The 21,127-nt window shown below is 31.4% G+C and overlaps 1 protein-coding gene across 3 annotated transcripts; it reads left to right on the forward strand.

The window, feature by feature from the left end:
* The first annotated feature begins 721 nt into the window (after nucleotides 1-721).
* LOC105248451 (protein phosphatase 1 regulatory subunit 3C) lies at nucleotides 722-19,036 on the forward strand. 3 transcript variants are annotated; one of them, XM_011253242.1, is made up of 4 exons: nucleotides 722-1,314; nucleotides 14,715-14,963; nucleotides 17,397-17,918; nucleotides 18,550-19,036. In XM_011253242.1, the coding sequence occupies exons 2-4, from the start codon at nucleotides 14,721-14,723 to the stop codon at nucleotides 18,727-18,729; spliced, it is 945 nt and encodes a 314-aa protein (XP_011251544.1). In that variant the 5' UTR covers nucleotides 722-1,314; nucleotides 14,715-14,720; the 3' UTR covers nucleotides 18,730-19,036. The 3 variants fall into 3 exon arrangements, with proteins under 3 accessions (XP_011251544.1, XP_011251547.1, XP_011251546.1); XM_011253245.2 differs by having other exon boundaries at nucleotides 18,513-18,697; XM_011253244.3 differs by lacking the exon at nucleotides 722-1,314 and adding an exon at nucleotides 14,138-14,363.
* Nucleotides 19,037-21,127: the final 2,091 nt, after the last annotated feature.

Below are 21,127 nucleotides of genomic sequence, written 5' to 3' on the forward strand. Positions count from 1 at the left end.
CGTCCTGTTACAAATTTATTTGTATATCTCTTTATAAAAAGAGGATATGCACATTTTATCGTACGGAAATTTAAATTGCAAATAAAATTTTTATTTTCGCAAAATTTTTTGCAGCGCCGAAAGATAATTTTATGCAGTGCGATAATCGCGCGACTCAGTTAAAACTAAAAATATCAGTATGCGCACTGTCATTATTTCCAACTCAGTCCGGTACGTCAACGACACCTGTTTATCGCGACATGCATATTTTATGTTACAGACGTGCTATTAATATACAAGCGCTTCTCGTTTATGCGCGGTAAATTCCACGGAAACATGTCGAGAGGAGATTCGGCGCCGGTTACGTCAAGTTACACGTGCGAGTTCACAAGGTCGACTCCAGGGACCGAGTTAGATCAAGCGCGTATATCATATATTCGCGATAAAGCGCAGCTCGAGCACGGCAATTTTCGAGGGGGGAAGGGGAGATGATGTTCCCTCAATAAAATGGAACATGTCAAAAGGCCGGCGCCACAGACAGAATCGGTATATATATTAAAATCGCGCCCGCTTCTCCGCAACTTTATAGCGGGAGAAAATCAACCCGTCGGCTGCAGGCGAGAATGCAAGAAGCACGTGACTCGCGCGCCGCGATCACGTGAATGTCATGCATGACAGTAGGCGCGCATGCGCGCGCTCGCGCCGCCGGCCGGCTCGCGCCTCGCGCCCTGCGTTCAAACGCGCGTCGGACGTGGTCGAAGACAGATTGGTACCGCGCGATCGACGGTGGATTTGTGCCGTCCGCGAGACAGAATTTGAACTCTCGCTCCTTTCGGACGATATCGCGATCTCGCGACTTTTCGCGTATCGGTCGACGAATGTCCGATCGAATGACTACGGATTAAGATAAGACGCCACTGTCGGTCGAGTGCGACAGAGTCGATGAGGGATAGGCGTGCGATGCGCTGCACAGCGATTATTAACATGTGAGAGGAAGAGAGGAAGAGAGAACCGCCCGACAATTCCGTTGACCCTTTAAACGACCCGCGTATTTACACATTTCCACACGCCGTTCATCTAATAAAAATCGCGATATATTCGAATATCGCGATGTTATGTACGGTCGTATGAGAGATTTGTCGGAGGGAAAGAGACGTAACTTCAACTGACAACTCGATTGCCCCAAAGTTGCGGAATAAAAAGAGCAAACAGGGGGATACTCTCGTCAGAAAGAAAACGTCGGTGGTAACTGCAACGAGAGGAAACGTCCACACGAAGATTTCTTTAATTCATTCCCCGTCGTGTCGGAAGGGTCTGTCATTACTGCGAGAAACAGTAAGTAACTCGTTATTCTCTATCGTTCTTTATTGGTTTATTAACATATCACGCGTAGGCGATATGCACATCTCTCACACGTTGGGTCTTGCGAGGTTGAATGATTCCGTCGTGACCACTTACGATGCAAATGATTCGTCAAATGTACTATCACGATTAATGTCGAATTCGAGTTTAATAATTAACGAAAGAAAGCTCTTTTCATCACGTTAATAAATAAAAAAATCTATTCAATAAAGTTACAGAAAATACGAATAGAATTAAGTGCAAAGTATATTTTATTCGGATTAGAAAATTTTTCTGTATCGTAGCGACAATTGAAGTTATGAAGTTTGAACGCACGTTTGAAATGCCAAAAAATATTTTCTTTAAAAAAATATATATATTAAAATTCTCACACTTATGTTATAATCTTTTCTACACTAGTTCAGATTTTTCTTCAATAATTAATATATAATTTTAAAAATTAAAAATTTTTAATAATAATTAATAATATTGAGAAACGAATCGATAATATAATAAATAAATCATATTATAACAATTGTGAAATTAATTATTTTTGTAACGACTCCTAGAATTAAGACAGACTCTTCAAATGCTTAAATTACTGAAATTGATATTATAATTTTCCAATAAACTCAGATGTATTCAATATAAAATAGCCTCTCTTTCATATCAATATATCTTAAAATAAAATTATATAACTTGATAACTATACATAAAATATATTTTTTATATCTGGCATTTTGTAACTGTACATAAAATATATTTTTTTATATCTGTAATAAGAATTCTATAATATTAAAAATTGAGCTTATATAAATCCCAAATGAGCTCAACGGTGCAGTAATTTTAGGATTACTCCGAAAACACAGACGCATTACTCCGAAATGACGCTTAAGTCTGTAATAAACTTGGATGTTTCTCTTATGGCCGGGAATGATTTATAATCGCGAATTTCATAAAAATTTGACACGTGTGACATGTATCAAGAGTACGACTTGCAAGAGTATTTATATCACTGCTATGATTTAATTGTACTAATGTACAGATGGCATATTGAATAAGGATAGATGAAACTCAGATTTTGAAACAAATGTGACATAAACGAACTTGGATTATAGCGAAAATTTAATTTATGTAAATATAAATTTTTTTGTACTTCTAGAAAAATATTATTTTATTGAAATTTTATTTCCTCTCAGTAAAGCTAAATTTTAATGGGTTGATTTTAGAAAAGAAAACGTGAGATTGAAACATAAGACAAAAATAAAAGATCATGTTCTGATCTCATTAACTTATTATATTTGCAATAGCGGAAAATGCCAAGAATACATTTTTTTACGAGTTGTCTATAATTGAACTCTTGCTTCTTGTTTATCGATGCGATATTTTTGTTGGCTGGCAAAAGAATACCGATATAATTGCGCCACGCGCAATAATTAATCGCAAACTTGTTACGTATTTTATCATAAAGTTGTGATATTTTAAACGGAAGATAATTAGAATAAAAGTAACGTGTGAATTTTAGTTTAGTGGGTTCTAATCATTTACACGTGTATATTTGGAATTTCTTCACAACGGGCCAAAATAACTGTACGCACGTTTACCATATTTATTATCGTTTCACGAAGGGGATTCTATGTTTACAAACAAGACCCGAGATATCTTCCGCAGACGACAGTCTGCATAATTCGCACTCGTGTTACATATTATATATCATGACACTAATGAATTAGACATCCACATTAATCCAGCCTTGTCTAATCCAAACGCGTTAAGAATTTTTTCAAATAAAATACAATTGTTTTGATACAATTAATTAGGAGCAAGTTGACAAAAGATGAATGAAAATAAGTATGATCTGACAGTTATCTTAAAAAATTCTTTGCTCGTTTTTATTTTATCCAATTCTTTGCCTTTTTAATTTTAGTAAACAATAATAAAAATAAAATAATAAAAAAAATATCTTCGATGCATCAAGCTTGATAACTTTTTCGATTAGAAGAAAAGTCTCAGATGAAAATTCAAATTAAATTCGAGAGAAACATGCGTCGAATATGCTCCACGTCCAGATATTCTCTCTAGAAACCAGCTTAGCGGTTTTCTGAACGACATTCACGCGTCGTATGCGTGCGTGTGGCCGCGTGCTCTCGTGCCCCCGCAAGAAAACTTGCGTGTTTTCCGGTCAATCGTCCCTCGCATACGCCCACGCAGGATTCTATCGAACTGGTGTATATGAAGCATGGCATTCATATAATTCCTATTCGCTTATATGTGTTTCCACATATGTGCATGTTGAAGTACTCGCTTCCGGAGAAAACCTGTTTGCCGATTATCGCAAAAAAATATTTTTTTAAAGAAAAGAAAAAATCCTACAGACTGGATATTCGAATATATAGTGAAAAAAAATTTTTGATTAATCTAAATACAATTTTGAATTGTCACATAATATTAAAATATTGATATCTTTTCTATGAGCTGTATTTTAACTTATTGGATAAGGGATCGATGTTAATATTAGAAAAATGTTGATATTATTGTCAAATAAATAATATCAATTAAATTTTATTTTAATTAAATTTTATTTTAATAAAGTTCTAAATTGAGTTTTTTTAATGAGTTTATTCGTTGAGGAATTACTATATTTTATATTTTATTAAATATTTAGATCTTAGATAAATAGTTAAATCTTTAAATGAATGTATTTCGTTCTTTTATATGTAATATTAATAAATTAACAATGACATTATCAGACAAAGGAAAATATGACATCGAATAAAAAATGACTGATATACCTTATCAGTCTTTCGATTTGTCTACTGATTTCTCACGTTGTAGTTTAAAAGAAAAAATAAACTTAGAGCCACGTGATTCTCGAATGGTATTACATCAGATAAAATGAAAAAAAGTTGAGGCGCCACAGTTAATTAAGTATAACCAAGTGCAACTCTTTTGATACTCGGAAAATAACCTGAAGAATTGTAAAATGACACGCTAATTATATAATAACAAGCAGCTTTTGAGCTCAAAACCTATTAAGAGATAATTTATTTGGTTTTAAATTTTAACATTTATTTTCTCTTTATTATTTTTGAGCGAGCAAATTAATGATCAACAGTTCTTCAATTAGCATATCATTTTTTTTTACCTTAGGATATTTGTATTTAAATTTGCATTTGAAGTTATATTAGCAAATATTAAACAATCAAATATAGAAATAAGTACTTAGCATCTCTTAATTTCTAGATAAATTTAAAATCAACTTTTTATTTCCTGTTTCGACATTGCGCGTGCACGTATAGTTTCGGCACGATTAAACTTTGTTCAGTAAGATTCCGTGATCGACGAGAGCATTAGAGCTAAAGAAAAAGAGAGAGAGAGAGGAAGCCGAGGATAAATATCGGTTATCATTACTGCTTCGAACCAGAAAGGCGATAAGGCTGAGAAGATTCGACCTCAACGGCGCCTTCGTCTGAGCAAAAAGAGAAAAAAATATCCTACACTGAGACAATGAGAAAGAACGGGAATGAATATGAATCGCCCGATTCTGAAGGTAGCAACTACGATTCATCAAACATCGTTTATACATGCACTCTCTTACGTGCTTGTCACGTAGATGTCAGGTGACACACAGCAGTTAATAAAGAAAACATTCTTTTGTCAAAGTACAACAATTTTTGCAAAACTCGCATTCTTTCGATTTATGTGTTTACAGTAGATGTAATTTTATAGTAAGTAAATTTTTTAGAAAATTCCTTGTACCGAAAAAAATGAAAAGATACAAAATAAAAAATAAAAAAGCACTATTTGGAAAAAATTGCAATTAAGTGTCACTAATCGCAGCAAAGAAAATAAATTTATGTTTAATAGAATACATCTATGAATAAGCATTTAATCAAGAAGGTAAATTAAAAACGTTTTAAATGCTTGGCTACAATAATTATATCGTCGTTAGTTTTATTTAACTATTTAAAATTTTACTATTTTAATTCGACCAACAATCGTAAAGTGTAGCACGAAGAAATAGACCAATCAAAATGTAAGCCTAAATAATTTCCAAACTATTTTTTGTATCACGTACTGGTCGTAATCTGATCGGAACCCGAATTGAAATGAAGGTATTCAAATTCCGTCGACCGGTCCTTCTGCTTTCGACCGGATTTATGCTCGTTTCTCTTGTGACATGCATGCGAAAAGGTAAAACCGGTTGAGGAATGTCTTTTTCTCTGCTTATTATTTTTTTATGATAATCGGCTACTTTTTTTATGGTTTAAAGCTTTTACCTTTTACGCATATATTCATTGTATTATACTTACACAATATAAATTTGAACAAATTATCGTCGTAATCAAAATTTACTATGCGTTACTAATGTAAGCATCTAACATGTTATTTTTCGACTCATCGCAAAAATAATGAATGTATATGATGAACAAACATGACATATGTCATAAATTTAAATAAAACTTTGACGAATGTTGATGTTTTTTACTTTTCTAACATCAGTGCGATGAAAAAAAAAAAAAAAAAAAAATATATATATATATATATATATATTTCCAAAATATCTTATTAATAGCAAAAAATATAGCATGAATAATAAAATATAATTTTTACTTAATGTAAATTCAATTTTTTTTTGTCAGAAAAACAATTGATTTATTCACACTTATTTATGCTTTTAAAATTACTGAAGATTTTTTTGTACGCAAATTTATTATAATAGAATCTTTAGATTGGAAATTTGTGTCGTATTTTATAGAACTTAAAATTCAATTCATTATAAAAATTTGTTTATTCGGAATGTATTTTAAAAAGGCAAGTTTTTTAAGTAACAGTAATATATGCGTGCCTGACAATTAAAAATGGCAAAGAGCAGCAGTTCAAGGTTAGTCGGTATAATGTTTACATTCTTATGCACATCGTTTACATTATTCTGATCACTTTGATGTACAGACCGAGTAATATGATATTCGAGATTATCATAGGTCAGGCATACACAAAGGTTTCGGCATCATTATTTCGGTGTCATTTGTTTCTTTTTTCTGATAATGTCATTTTTTTTTATATTTCATACTCAAATCAACAATTATAATTAGAATGCGATATATAGATACAGAATCAACAAAGTGTTTATTCGAGCAAAAAGGATATAATTAATTAAGCCATACTATCAGTTACTTATCTGTCAAATTTGATCTTGTTCATGAATGTAATTATCAGAAATTATTTAATCATTAAAAAAATATAACGCGTTATTTTATCACAAATTATTATGTACTTTTAAATAAAAATTTTCTATTTATGATACTATTTTTTTTATAAACTAACAAATTTCTCTATCTAAACATTATATCGGAAATTTTTAGTTACTCAGAGCTAAACTTCACATGAATTTATGCAAAATCTTTCGTTTGCATTTCTCGCAAACATTTTATAGAGCGAGGAGATCAGAATTGTTTGGTAAAATTCCATGGAATCTATAATACGTTCGAGAAAACAACTGTTTTCATTCACGATCGTCGTTCTGCCTTTATTTTTGCCAACTGATTCATGCGACAGAATAGGAGCATCGTGCTATTTGCAGAATGTCGTATTCCTGAGAAGCGAAATCGGGGCGATTCGCGCGGTTGTCCGCTCTCACGTGTGCGATTTTACCCTCCTCGCGCTGTCAGTTTCATCGAGACACGCCGATCGACGTCATCGAAAACGTCATTTGCCGCCTCGATCGCTCTCAAGTGCATTTTTAACGCAATCAAATCAAACGTGCCCTCCACTTTTTTCCTCAATGATAAAAATATATGTGTCTTGAGACGCAAGGTGACTCCGATTAAATGCTGTATCGAGCAATATCGCACGGTACGGACCGACAAACAAAAGTCACGCTATACCGGTAAAAGTGTTGAAACCGATAGCAACATGTGTTTTCGTATGCGCGATTAAATTTCTCTGTTTGATTCGAATATTTGTCAGATTTTCGGCTGATCATAATGTAGTAAAACAAAATCTTATATCCTATAATATTAATTTATATCATAATTTGAGATTCTCTAATTAAAATTCTATTATTTCTTTATATTTTTTCAAACTTTTATTACTTAATTGAATATATAATTTTATTGTAATAATATGAAAATCCAACATTTTATAAGGAGAAAATGAGAAGTCGTTATCATTAAGTAATTAGATGCAGTTATATTATCTCGATATGACTCTAGGTCAATTATCAATTATTTATATGATTGCTAACGTAATGAAATGGGAGGAATTAAATTGAAAATTATTACAAGCCATTATCTACAAAAAGATTTTTGTGAAAATGCACGTATTTTTGACACATTTTACGTCTTTTTTACTCGCTTTTATTATCTATGTTATATGATGTTAATTTCATGCAGTCTTATCACTTATTGATATAGTAAAATTCTGACGACTGATAATTACGATTGATTTTGCAAAATTGGGATGTCTGCTGCATAGATACCGTGTTATTTCATAATATTTTTCCAGTTAAATAATCTGTCGTTGTGGACATTCGATAATGATAATTGACATCTTTACGACTTTCTTTCGATTTTTCGGAGTAACATAAGATTATATAGCACATAAATTTATTTTCGTGATATGTAATGTATAAAATTATATCAACAACTGACTTTTAACTTGCAAAAGATTATATATCTTCAAAAACGAATTGAAAATAGTGTAAGCTAAAAATTATAATTATTAGAAGGAAGATTCGAAATAAAGTTGATAATTAATAGTTAGTAAATAATATAATTAAATTGTCATAATATTTCAAAACTTACTTTTATAAAACTTTATATAAATGCCTCGTCTTTTAAGTTTAATTTTTTAAAGTTTATTTTTAATTATTAATTATTCATCACACCAAATTTGAATTTTTTGCAAATGTTGAACCGACAATTAATGATAATATATACATTTATTATTATTAAATTCACTACGATTAATATATATATATATGCAGTGTTTTTATTTAAAATTAATATTTTATTGAGACTGAAGAAACCGCATACGTGCAGTGTTTTTACTTAAAATTAATATTTTATTGAGACTGAAGAAACCGCATACGTAATATTTTGGTTTTTATGATTGGATTTGTAATTATTAATGTAATTATTTGTAATTATTTGTAATTATTTGTAATATAACATATCTTAATCTTAAATGCGCATTTTTTGCTGCTTGAATCTGATGACCCAGTCAATATTTAACACATCGTTCACATCGTTCGAGCAATAAATGACGATCTATTTATCGAGGCAAATATATAAATAGTACGCTTCAGATCGTATAAAGAGATTTATGAGGCAGATATCATTCATCATATTATCTCGAATAAAAAACTCATTTAAAAGGTATACACTCTACTCCACGGGATTCTATCTTTCTAATTGATAAGGCCACTGAAGTCTAATTGATAAAGTCATAGAAGTCTATTATTATATTTCTCCATGTTAAATTTTAATAATTATAAATGTTAAATATTAAATTTTAATAATAATAAAAATATCAAAAATAACTTTATATTTTTATCTGTGTATGTATAAATAAATATTATCTATATATTTATTATAAATTACATTAAAGTATAATAATTTTATGTCAAATAGTATATGCTTAATTAATTAATATAATTTTGTCAATGCAAATATTTTGTTCTGCTCAATAATTTGCGTCTAATTGCCTTTAATAAACACAATTTGTGCTTTGTATAAGCATATGTAAAATGTAAGTTGAAAAATTTATAATCTCTCTATATAAAATATAAACAAATACATATCGTAGAATTTTCTCTCTCGAGTCTTAGAAAAATAATAGACTAGAAATACTAAAACAGATGAGTTTTTTTTTTGCAATTTTCAATTTTTTGTTGCGTTAAATTGTAATTATTATTTTTTAAATCCGGTTTGCTTCTTATTGGAACTTGTTATTTATGAACCGGTGCATGTATCATAAGACGCGGGGTTAAGGTTTCCTATTTCAAGCAATTCGCAATTAGACTCGCTTTTCCGCTCTTTGATGATATGCGCGAGTTTACATCTACCTTAGAGCGTGGACAATTGGACCTGGTCCAAGGCCGTGATGTGTTTCGCGACACGAAGCGCAAGAGGATGGTGGATCTTTTCTAAATTTGACTGCAAGTATGTCCAAAATAGTTTGACGACTGCGCAATTTTCCGCAGCAAGTCACGAGACCGGACAGTACGCCGACGAAAGAAAGGAAGCCGTATAATTGAAATTTTACAGTGCACTGCATTTAAGTCATAAACGCTTTCTCACGAAGCTATCGAAATAGATTTTAATTTTTTTGCGAAATATGAAATTTGCCAGAATTGAATCAATTTTGCAATCTTTTATACCTGTATATATTAAAGAAATATTATAATTTATAAAAATACAAAATGAGTTCTTCAAACTAAATAATTAAGTATAAAAAAATCTCAGGTCACATAAAGTTATATTTCAAGAGTTAAAGAAGAAGAGAAAAGAAATGTAAAGAAATGAGAAAAACAAAAATAAAATTAAATAAAGCGTTAACGTAACTCAAGAAATCAGAAACTCAAGAATGTTCAATATAAATTATTCATGTGATGTTTAATACATTTCTGATTAGTTTGCAAAAATTCTAATTATGTTACATAAAGTAATCATTTTATCTTTACAGCGTGCAAAAATAATGAACTATTTTTTTAGATAAAAGAAGATGTCGCATTATTTTATATAAATTGTGAATATATGTCATGAGATTTTTTTATTACAATATAAAGTAATGACCAATCAATTGCGATAAATTGCTTATCAATTTTAGCACATGATCGTCAACATAATTATCAATCATTTATTTTGTTGATAGTAAAAATTAAAATTTGCAAACGGGAAGATATTTATTTTAAATGAAAAAAACTCATTTAAATTACAAATATTATAAAATTATAAATTTTACAAAATTAATAATGTCAGCATATACATTAATCGAAGCCAAGAAGAGTGCATCGTCACAAATGCGTTTGATCGCCTATCTAACTTGTACATATCTGACACTTACTGCAATCATGTCGCGTGCTCTACCATATGACCCGACCCCACTGGTACAAACAGAAAAGGCCAAACGATAAATTGTTGCTGGTGACATACTCGTATCCCATTTTGCTGCTTTTACAAGGAGCAGAAAAAATTGCATCATTTTGGTGTCATTAATTTTTGTTTCAATGTGAATTACAAAATTATTGATCAATACCAGAATAACGCGGAATTTATTTGAAAAAAAAAGAATATTTATAAAATATCTTTTAAATATTTTCTTAAATATTTTTAAATAATCTTTTAAATATTTATTTTTGTTTTTCCATTAGAAACATAAAAAATTGAATTTTACCATAACAATACAGTATTATAATTATCTTGTTTAATCGACTGTTACGCATTATATTATATTATAAATGTCCATGAAAGAATATCTAAAAATGCAGCAATATAAATATTTTGAAAAAAATATATATTATTGCGTCAATACATTTTAATTCATATTATTATTCAAAATGTCTATTATATAATATTTATCTAATTATTTACGATTAAGTAAATTGGATAGTCCGATCTAATTATTAGTTTGATGAGAAATTTCTTCTTTTCATCTTACTCTTTTATAAATAATCATCTTACTATTTTATAGATTCTATAAAAGAGTAAGATGAAAAGAAAATCACTTCGAACACGTGACGATGCATCTCGATAAAGTGCAACGCGCCGTAAATAGAGATGTAACGAGGTATGTCGAATCGGGAATTAAGAGACCGTGAGTTAAAGTCTATTCATTCCGCGGTCTCTTCGAGAACGATAAAAATATCACGGCCAAATATATCACGCTCGAACACGCGACGATGTTCCTGAAGAGGAAAATGCAACACGCTTGCCGCGAGTCATCAAATCGATGAATAGATGTGCAACGAGGCATGTCGAAGATTTATTGGCTGCAAACGCGATAATGAAGGCATTGACAATATGAAGGCATTGTTAGTGAATCTGGATCATTGATTATTGATCGATAGAATTGTATAAAAATCTGATTATTTAAAACGATAGCTTTAGCTAATTTTTAAGATAAAATTTTAATTTAATTTCTTTATGGTAATGTACAAATCTATTAATATTTATTTCGCGTGAAAGTAATTGTAATTTTGATTATTGATTCTATAAAATATTATAGCAAATAGAATAATATTATCATTATTTTTCTTAATATTATACTCTACATAAATACACTACTTGTTAATTAATATAATAATACTCACTTATATAGAAATAAAAGTGACTGTATAATTATCATCAAATCAAATTTTTATTTTATTTTATTTTTTTGTTTATTATATATACATATATATATATATATATATATATATATATATATAATTTACTATTACATTATATGTTTAATAAATAATTAATAGATAGTTGTGTCTGTTAACAAAAATACGCAAATGAATCACTAGCTTATCGTATTATTCAACAATTTGATGATATATATTGTTGATATTGCAATGACATCGGAAAATTACAGCAAAGTGATAATATGACTTGTAGTAAGAAATGATAAGATTTTTTTGTGTAATTTGTTAGACCAAACAATCTGTCTTTGCTACATCAATGACAGACGAAACAAAATGCGAATGATACTCTCTCCAATAATCTCGACTTTTACTTACTATGTACGTGTATGTGTACTTATATAACAAACGATTTCATAAAAATGTATAGTATTTATGTTTTTATAATATCTTTTTTCTGTATAATTCTATCATTTTATAAAATTTGTTATCGTAATTGTTAACGTTTAATTAAATCCTTTCTTTAATTCAGTTTTAATTCTTTATTTCTGATAAATATTTTTTGGCTTGGAGAGAGATCCTTATTCTAGATATAATTAATCTAGTTTTCCCGACTTGAAATAAGATTTTTTTTTTACTTACATTGCTTAATAGTTATTAATTACCGGTTTCCTCCTTTAAATTTTTATTAAGCCGCAATAATAAAAATAATCGCGAGTATCTAAACGTGCTTAATCTTACAAGCAAACAGAAAATGATCATTAGATCCGTGTGCCAATTATTGAATTAAGCCTCATTGAATCTCTTCACACATGATAAACCCACATAGTAAACTGATATCCTAAGCTAACTTTGTAGCTCTTATCTCGATTACTTTTTATATTAAGCAATCTGATATTATTGTTTCTTTTGCACTTTCCTGAGAGAAATGAATCCTCTCAGGATGTTCCATAGTACACGATTTCGCTTTGGCGAGCAATATTCGCAAACTGATATTGTATACATCTATTATCTGTTCATTAACGAGGAACGTAATGACATTACATTACTCCATATTTCTAGCACTGGAAATTAAACTTTTCGATATTGTCCGATTCTGGTCCAGGAGAGAACCATGCAACCTTTGAGGCATCTCGCATTGTAATCGATATGCGTTCTCTCGGCGCGCGAGCGCAATTTAGGAGGTGACTTTGCGCTGAAACCTGAAACGTCCGCGCTATTCATGGTCCGCCGATTCTCAAACGGCGCGGACGCTCTGCCGTTCGGTTCCGGTCTGGTACATACAAACTGTGGTACATATACTATGCGCTTCGTCTCGAGCCCGGCTCGCCCGCGGAACCGGTCTTCAGAAAAGGAAGAGCGACAACGCGAGGATCGCCGGTTCGCCGCGCTCGAAACTCGTAATTCTACTCCGCGAGTAACATGATTACACGTGTATTCTACGGCGAGTACACGCGGCCGTCGTGTCGCATACAAAAAAGTATATCAGAGGCAAAATTGTGCGTAGAACGACGGCCGCGAGGCTATAATAAGCTCTAGCATAATTAACTCTTTCTTACCCTTGATTAGATTTGAATTTATATGCAGAATTAAAGCAATAAATTGCAACAAATTGCGTAGATTACGACAGCCTTACGTACGGCGAAGTAAAGCTGCTATGTTTCTCTCTGTAACATAATTAAAATACGAAAGAGGATAGATGTTATCTATTCGAGAAATTATGGAAGATACATGTTCGAAATTTTAGCGAAGATAATTTTTATCTCACATTGTGTAATTATTTCTTTATTATTTCTTTACTATGCTGTCTTAATGATTGATGTGGAGTTGTATATTTGAAGAAAACTGTTAATATGTAATTATAATAATTGTGACAAATGATGGCTCCGATTAAATTTTCGCTAAAGGACAAATTTTCTTAAATTATGTAAAATTATTATTATATATCTTATCACGTTTCATTTTATTTAAAGCTCATATTAATAAGATATATAATAAATCTTATTCATATATTTCTGAATTGATAGATTTAACCACTTATTTTGGCCTCAATTTACAACCAGATTATCACATCATATTTTGAAAGAAAAATGTATACACATAACTTAAGATAAAATATTTTAATGCATATTTATGTGATAAATGATTGATATTGTAGCTGATATGATAGATAATGATCGATAATTCCTCGAAATATATAAATACAAAAATTATGCGTATATCACGATTTAAAATCTTATAAAAGTATTTGGTGACTGTGTTATTATCGACACGGAAAATACGATTAGCAAATCGGTCGATGTATAAATATCTGTTTCATCGACAACTAATTGGCATTCGATCAATATAACAATCAAATATTTTTAAAATATACGGATCCACGTGACTTAGGAGTGATCCGAACGGTTGACGAAATCTCTGGCAGTCTCGAGAAGCGACAATCCTGACAGTTTTGCTTCTGCCGTTATATCGTAGCGGGATACTCGATGTCGCCCACGACGACGTGGAGAAATTAATATTAACGGCATCTTGGCGCCAATAAATTTCAAACGCCAAAGTGACTTTACGAGTAGTATAATTCCAGTCTCGTTCGATTTCTCGCGAGTAATATTTAGCGATTACTTCTGTCATTATAATTCTAGCCGTGGTGGAATAATTAGAAAGTGGGCAAAAGAACATGTCATCGACTAAAATTGTACGTTATTATTTCCATTACAAGATATTTCGAAAGATATAGGAGGAATTATATAAAATAATTTAGAAAATAGAATTATAAAGTCTAATTTTATATAGCACTTTTATAATTCACTTTTATATAAGTATATATATGTGTGTGTGTGTGTGTGTGTGTGTGTATGTGTGTGTGTGTGTGTGTATTTCTTTATTATATAATAATTCGAAAACATCAAATTTTTAAATATAGAGAGAAATCTTTCCAGAGAGATTTTTAAAATTCCCATGATTTTTACAAATGATATACATGATGCGTACAAAATTCGTGAAATCATTGCAATCTTTTTAACAATGTTTTCTTTTTCAATTTCAGATCTAAATGTGTTCCATAGCGATGCCAGCCGAACTGCTTCTGGGGCACAGCCCTCCAGTGTACAGTTCTTTACTGTACAGTCCCCTGGTGGTCACGGCACCCCCGATCACTAGCAGAACGGTGCCCCCCAGAATCAGACCATGCCTCTCTTCAGGATCTTTGCCTCTGGACACATTGCGAAACGATGGCAATGGCAAACAGAAGAAACGGGTGGTGTTTGCCGACGATCGCGGTCGTCCTCTCACACAGGTATTCACACTAAAATCAATATTTAAATTAATTAGACGGAATTGATCTTCTTATGTAATAGATTGAATTTTGTTATTTTTATATTTACATATTTAATATCCAGAGATTCGTTTCTCCTCAAATTTCTAAGTAAAAAAAAAAAACAAAGAAAATTCTTTTTAATGCATAACTCGTACATCTTGTATCATGAATCAATGTTGTACTTTTCATTAAAGCACTAGTTAGTGAAATAAATAATAATGCGTTAATATCTTGCTTTAAGATCTACATAAATCATGTGTTTGACGTGTGCGTTAGCATCTGCTATTTAATCATTTAACCTATGTTACATGAATAGTAAAAATGTAAATTGGATTTATGTCAAAAGTAAGTGCCAAGAATCACTTTATTTGATTCGTCTTACTATGCCAAAATATTAATAGTATTACCTTGTGGTTATTGTCAAAATTAAACTTTGTGGAATTTTTTGCTTAAAATTCAATTCACTCCACTAATATAATGCACTAATATAATGCAACTTTAAAACTTTTTAATTGATATAAAAAATGTTTTTTAAATTAAATATTCTTCAAATGTTCAAGTTTTATATTCATTGCTCGCGAAATAAGTAAATTTAAAAAACATAAAGAAAATAAATATAAAAATTAATTGAGGACATTTTTATGCAAACATAGCTGTAAGAATAATTTTTAAAAATTATTTATTTCTCTATGATTTTGGTGTTAAAATATTTTGTTTATTGATTGCTCTCAAAATATCTCAAAAAAGAAAATTCCAAATTTATTATTCGATTTATTATTTAATCTAAATAATTCGATATATTCGATATATTTGGTTCGATATATTTATCTAAAACTAAAGAATATATTAAAACGTAATATTTCTTATAATACATTTAAAAGATTTAAGATCGAAACTAGCAGATAAGAAATTTCCGTGTTCTAATTGGCTATGCGTTCAATGGAATTTTTACCCGCATTTTCTAATAGTTTAACGGCTTAAAATTCCTATTTAGGCTACGTTCCGAAATGTACTTTCTGAAAAAAATTTTATTCATTGGCCGTTCCGAACTTTTCCGATCCGCTTCGATTTCTGATTGGTTCCGATCCATTACTCGAGCGTGTTCCAAAACTGAGAGAAAATGTTCGTGTTTCTTCCATTCGTGTAAAATTTTCATCTACATTTTATGCGAATAAACGTTCTCTCCTTCAATTGTGCGAGAAAGAAAGAGATCCGAGATCGCTCTCTCCTTTTAATGTTAAGGCAGTCTTTATAGGAAAATGCGCAATCTATTTCTTTAAGTCTATGAGTAAATAACAAAGAAAAAAAAATGACGAAAAAAACGAAAGTGCAAATTGAAGATTTAATAAAAATTGAAAACTTCATCGCTCCATTTTAAATTCAGCCGCTTTTGGAAAGAAAAGAAGAGTTAATAGATTTTTCTTTTAATTACATCAAGTGTGTTCCAAAATTGGATTATTTTTCATGCAGCTTCGACTATTGTCTTTCATTTACCTTCCTTAGCAACAGTTTTGGAACGCCTTAATTATTTTTTTACCTAGCCTTAATTATTTCTTTTCCGAGCCTTGCCCTTTTACTATCAGTTCTTGTTCGACTTTGATAGAGGGAAGTTGATATTTTGAAAGACTCGAATACGTGTATGTCTTTAAAAGTGAAATTTTTTTATACAATTAATATTTTTTTATATATTTTATCAATATGTTACCAGAGCACTTGAAAGAAAAGTTACGTAAATTTCGTAAATCTAAGGTACGCTATAATCTACAATATTACAATAAAACATATTATTTACACTCGTTTGAAAACTTATTTTACATTATCTTTTTATAACGTGAAAATTCTTGCTAATTAATGTACATTAATCATGGATTTGTGAAAAGATAATATATTAAATTTTAATTATAGAAAGCACGTGGTTACTCTACGTGGCTACTCCGTATGACATTTTATTTCAAATTAATATAATACAGACACAATTATTTTTATTAGTATAATTAATAATAAACTTGTTCGATTGCAAGCAAATAATTTTTTTATATAGTTCGTTTGTATTGACATAAAAAATCTTTTCAATTACAGTTAAATTCATTTTAGATGCAAAGAGAGAGATAGATAGATAGATAGATAGATAGATAGATAGATAGATAGATAGATAGATAGATAGATAGATAGAGAGAGAGAGAGAGAGAGAGAGAGAGAGAGAAAGAGAGAGAGAGAGAGAAAGCAAATTCTAAGTCATAGAGAGATAGAGAGAGAGAAAGCACATTCTTTCATTCTGTGTCATTTGAAATTATGAGTTATATCCGATAGAAACAGTGCATCCAATAATTTGTTCTCTTCTACTTTCTTTCTTCTATAAAAAATAAATTTTTTTCTTCTATCTTTCAATATTTCGTTCAATCTTTCGTGCAGATTCGCGTAATGTCAGAACCAAGCCACGTGCCACCACTGTGGAGCACGGCTTATGTGGCCGGCCTGACTGGAGGTCTACTCGGTTCGTCCAAGGATCAGAATCAGGATGCGACGCAAAACTCCACACCGCTCTGGCAAGTGACCTTCCCGCAACCGGCGAGTGACTATCTCGCCTTTCGACATAAGCTCGATCAGGATAACGTCAGCTTGGAGAATGTAATTGTGCGCGAATCCGAGCAATGCTTGGTAGGTACGGTAAAGGTCCGGAATCTGGCCTACGACAAGGAAGTCGTGGTGAGAGTCAGCAACGATTCCTGGGTCACTAACGAGGATGTGTACTGCACGTACGTAGAGCAACGAGGATCACCAGCTTCCCTCATACTCTACGACACCTTCCGATTCCGGCTCACTCTGCCAGTAGCGTCGAACGTTATCGAATTCTGTGTGCGATATCGCACCGACGGCAAGGAGTTTTGGGATAATAACGAAAGCAAGAACTACATAATTCGTAAGAAGCAAGAGGTAAATTAACATGTTTGTTTTTTCATAAATTATAATGTACGAAAGATTCTCTTGATTCTTTTTAATTCAAATGTATGTATGTATGTATGTATAATTTAATTTAAATTAATTTTAATTGAATTAAAATTTTTTAAATTATAAATATATATATATAATTTTTATAAAATACACAGAGAAAAAATTTCTCAATATTTATCAAATATATATTGACTGACTCATGACGTCACTTCTACTTGTAAGTCTAGTAATGATGCATGACTTCTTGCCATGACTGATAGACTTTTTTGATAAAAATTATTACGTGATTTTACTTACGAACATAAATATTAAAGGATCTTCGGTACCTTCATCAAATATTTACCAAGTAGAGGCGATTTATTGCCTTCCGAAGCTATTGAAGACTTAAAAGTCCTCAGGAATATGTTTATTCGAATGTCAACGTTTTTGAATATTCGCTGTTGAAATTATTTTTATTATTTCTTAAAAAAGTCAAATAAATATATTACGTGAAAAAAAATTTTTTTTTTTTTTATTATGTAAGTCAATATATTAAGTAAATTTCAAAAGAATCCAAGAGATATTTTTCGATGCAAGCACATACCAAAGGATTGAGACACGTCATACACTTCAGCCCCGGGTAGCAGCTAAATGGCATGACAACATCCAGACGACGACTTGCGAAGGGATTTCCGGTAACAACGAAAACGGCAACGTGATGCCGCGCAACACGGAAGTCACCAGGCTCAACATGCGCACCTGGAGCGAATTCGCGTCCTGGCAGCACCTGGCCAACGACGCACCCTACTGGTGAATCCACCGACGAGGAAGCTGTGCCTCTTCGTCTCGATAAGGATCAAGCTGTACGAACTACTCCAGTTTCTTCACCGGCAGTTTTGCCAAGACGAGACATCAAACGGGACCATAAGCCATAGGCATCTCATGGAACGCGAGTCATCTTAGAGATGAGGGAGAACAACGAGAGAGGAGATCATCGCTGCGCGACGATTCGAATTGAGAACGAGGGAAACAAGAGCGCGCGTGCGGGAGAAAAACAATCGGGGGATGATAACAAACAGCGGAGCGGACGCAACGTCGAGCTCCCCGGATAACGCAATCTATACGGTAAACCCTGATTTTACTCTTATCTCTTTTTCGCATAAAAATACTTTGCCAAGTTTAATAAAGCTTATTTTTTCATGACGGATGAGAAAGCTTATGCAGTCAATTGTTATGCCATGAATTAATTAATTTGCATATTTTGAGTAATTATTGTGAACATAATCTTTTTACAATTAGGATAATAATTTTATTTTTACCGACAAAAAATACCTGACAATATTTTTGTTTAATTTTCCTGAAATTTGACTAATTTACACGATCATTTTATATATTTCGCTTTAAATAGATGGATACTAATAGATACATGAAAAAATTCATTTCGGAAATGGAAATTTTTAATCTGACAAACATATCAAAATTGTATGGGTTTACAAATTTGATCAATGATTTTCGTACATTGCAATGCTTTTTGTCTTAAACCAAAGTCTTATTATTTCTCCTTTTGTATGCTTGAAACATGTATTATGAGCTAGTCCTTGCACGTAATGTGAAATAAAAAGAATAAGCGAGAGTCAGAGACTCGTTCGGCTCTGCTGGTTGATAAATGCTAAGAGATTGTAGAATCTGTAGTCATATATCAACAGATTATACTCGAATTTTCAATGCAACAGACATTGCAACAACATTTATATACTGCTTTTTAAAGGATAATATTTGATTATAATATTTGAATTTGATAAAGCATTGTTTGCGAAAATATTACAAGAGTCAAATCTAACAAGCATCGAAAATAATTCCAATATGAAAGAGCGTAATAAATAATATATTTAGAAAAAAACTTTAAAAAATATCGATAATAAAGATAATGACTCATATTAAAACATTAGGTAATGTAACATTTTGAATTTAATGAAGTTTTTATTTAATTCATAAAACATATTTAATTTTTTTGTTTTTTGCAAAGAGACTTTTCTTGGATAGAAGCTTCAAAATTTAAAAGCTTACAATCTTTTTCCTATGCTATTTATTTTTTTAAACATAAGAAGTACGGACAATTGTTACTCAACACGTGACAAAAATTTTTCCAACTCGAGATTGGAATTTATTTTCGGCCTAAAGTAAAGTTCGTGACGCGCACATTACGCATATGCAAATTTCCAGATGGGTCGATTTACCGTTCTAGGCTGATAAGAAAAATATTAGTTTATAAAGATAAAAATTATATAAGTATATTTTTTATATTTTTTATATTTTTTAATAAAAATTAATTTTTATAAAGGTGAAAATTAAATAGTAACTCGATCCATCTGAAAACTTGCGTATTCATAATTTACGCGTTACAAGCTTTATTTTAAATAAAAAATGAAGTACCATCTCGAGTTGAAAAATTTGAGGCAACAGTCCTTATGGACGCTTGTTCGCATTCTTCAAGAAGAAAGATATGTTATATAATTCAGACTCAACAATGTGTAAAGTTCAAAGCTTGCAACTGGATTTCCTATGCCTTCACTTCTAAGAGATACATGTCATCTATTTGCGCTTTCTCTTTGCACGCAGACGGAATAGTACCATGCTCGCGGGAGCTATTATTAACCAACAAGTGCAACGTGCTTCCTTGAGGGTGGCTGCAAAAGCTCAAACGTTCTCTATTTTGCTATTTATCCGTTTCGGCGATTCGCAATCGCAATTACGAGGCCTGGGACGTCCATAGATATTACGTTTGCAAGTTTTACGAATGTCTTTTTTAGCTGTGCGAGTCGCAGATATGCTCACCGCTCCATGTTTGAAACTTTCTCTCTATAAATAACAGCCGACCGCCGACATCGTCGTGTATGAGACGCGATAACAGACCCGACACGACCGACAAGGAGTCGCGCGACTCTAATTAAATCGCCTTAACTAAAGGTTGTTACCACGCAATATGTGTGACGTACCGATTTCATGGCGCGCTCGGTCACGATATATCCTCTTTTCTTTCTCTCTCCCTCTCTATCTGTTTTATTTTCTCGTTTTTTTCTCTCTTTTGTCATGTTACACATGATAAAAGGGATGTAACAAATAATGGAAGGATTATATCGAACGAGCCTTTTTTTGAAACCAATTAAGAAGGAGGCGCTATTCGTGTGAATTGATGATTGCGAATAAAATTT

This window comes from Camponotus floridanus, unplaced genomic scaffold (assembly GCF_003227725.1).
Source record: "Camponotus floridanus strain SB8 unplaced genomic scaffold, Cflo_v7.5 scaffold1, whole genome shotgun sequence".
Classification (NCBI taxonomy): domain Eukaryota; kingdom Metazoa; phylum Arthropoda; class Insecta; order Hymenoptera; family Formicidae; genus Camponotus; species Camponotus floridanus.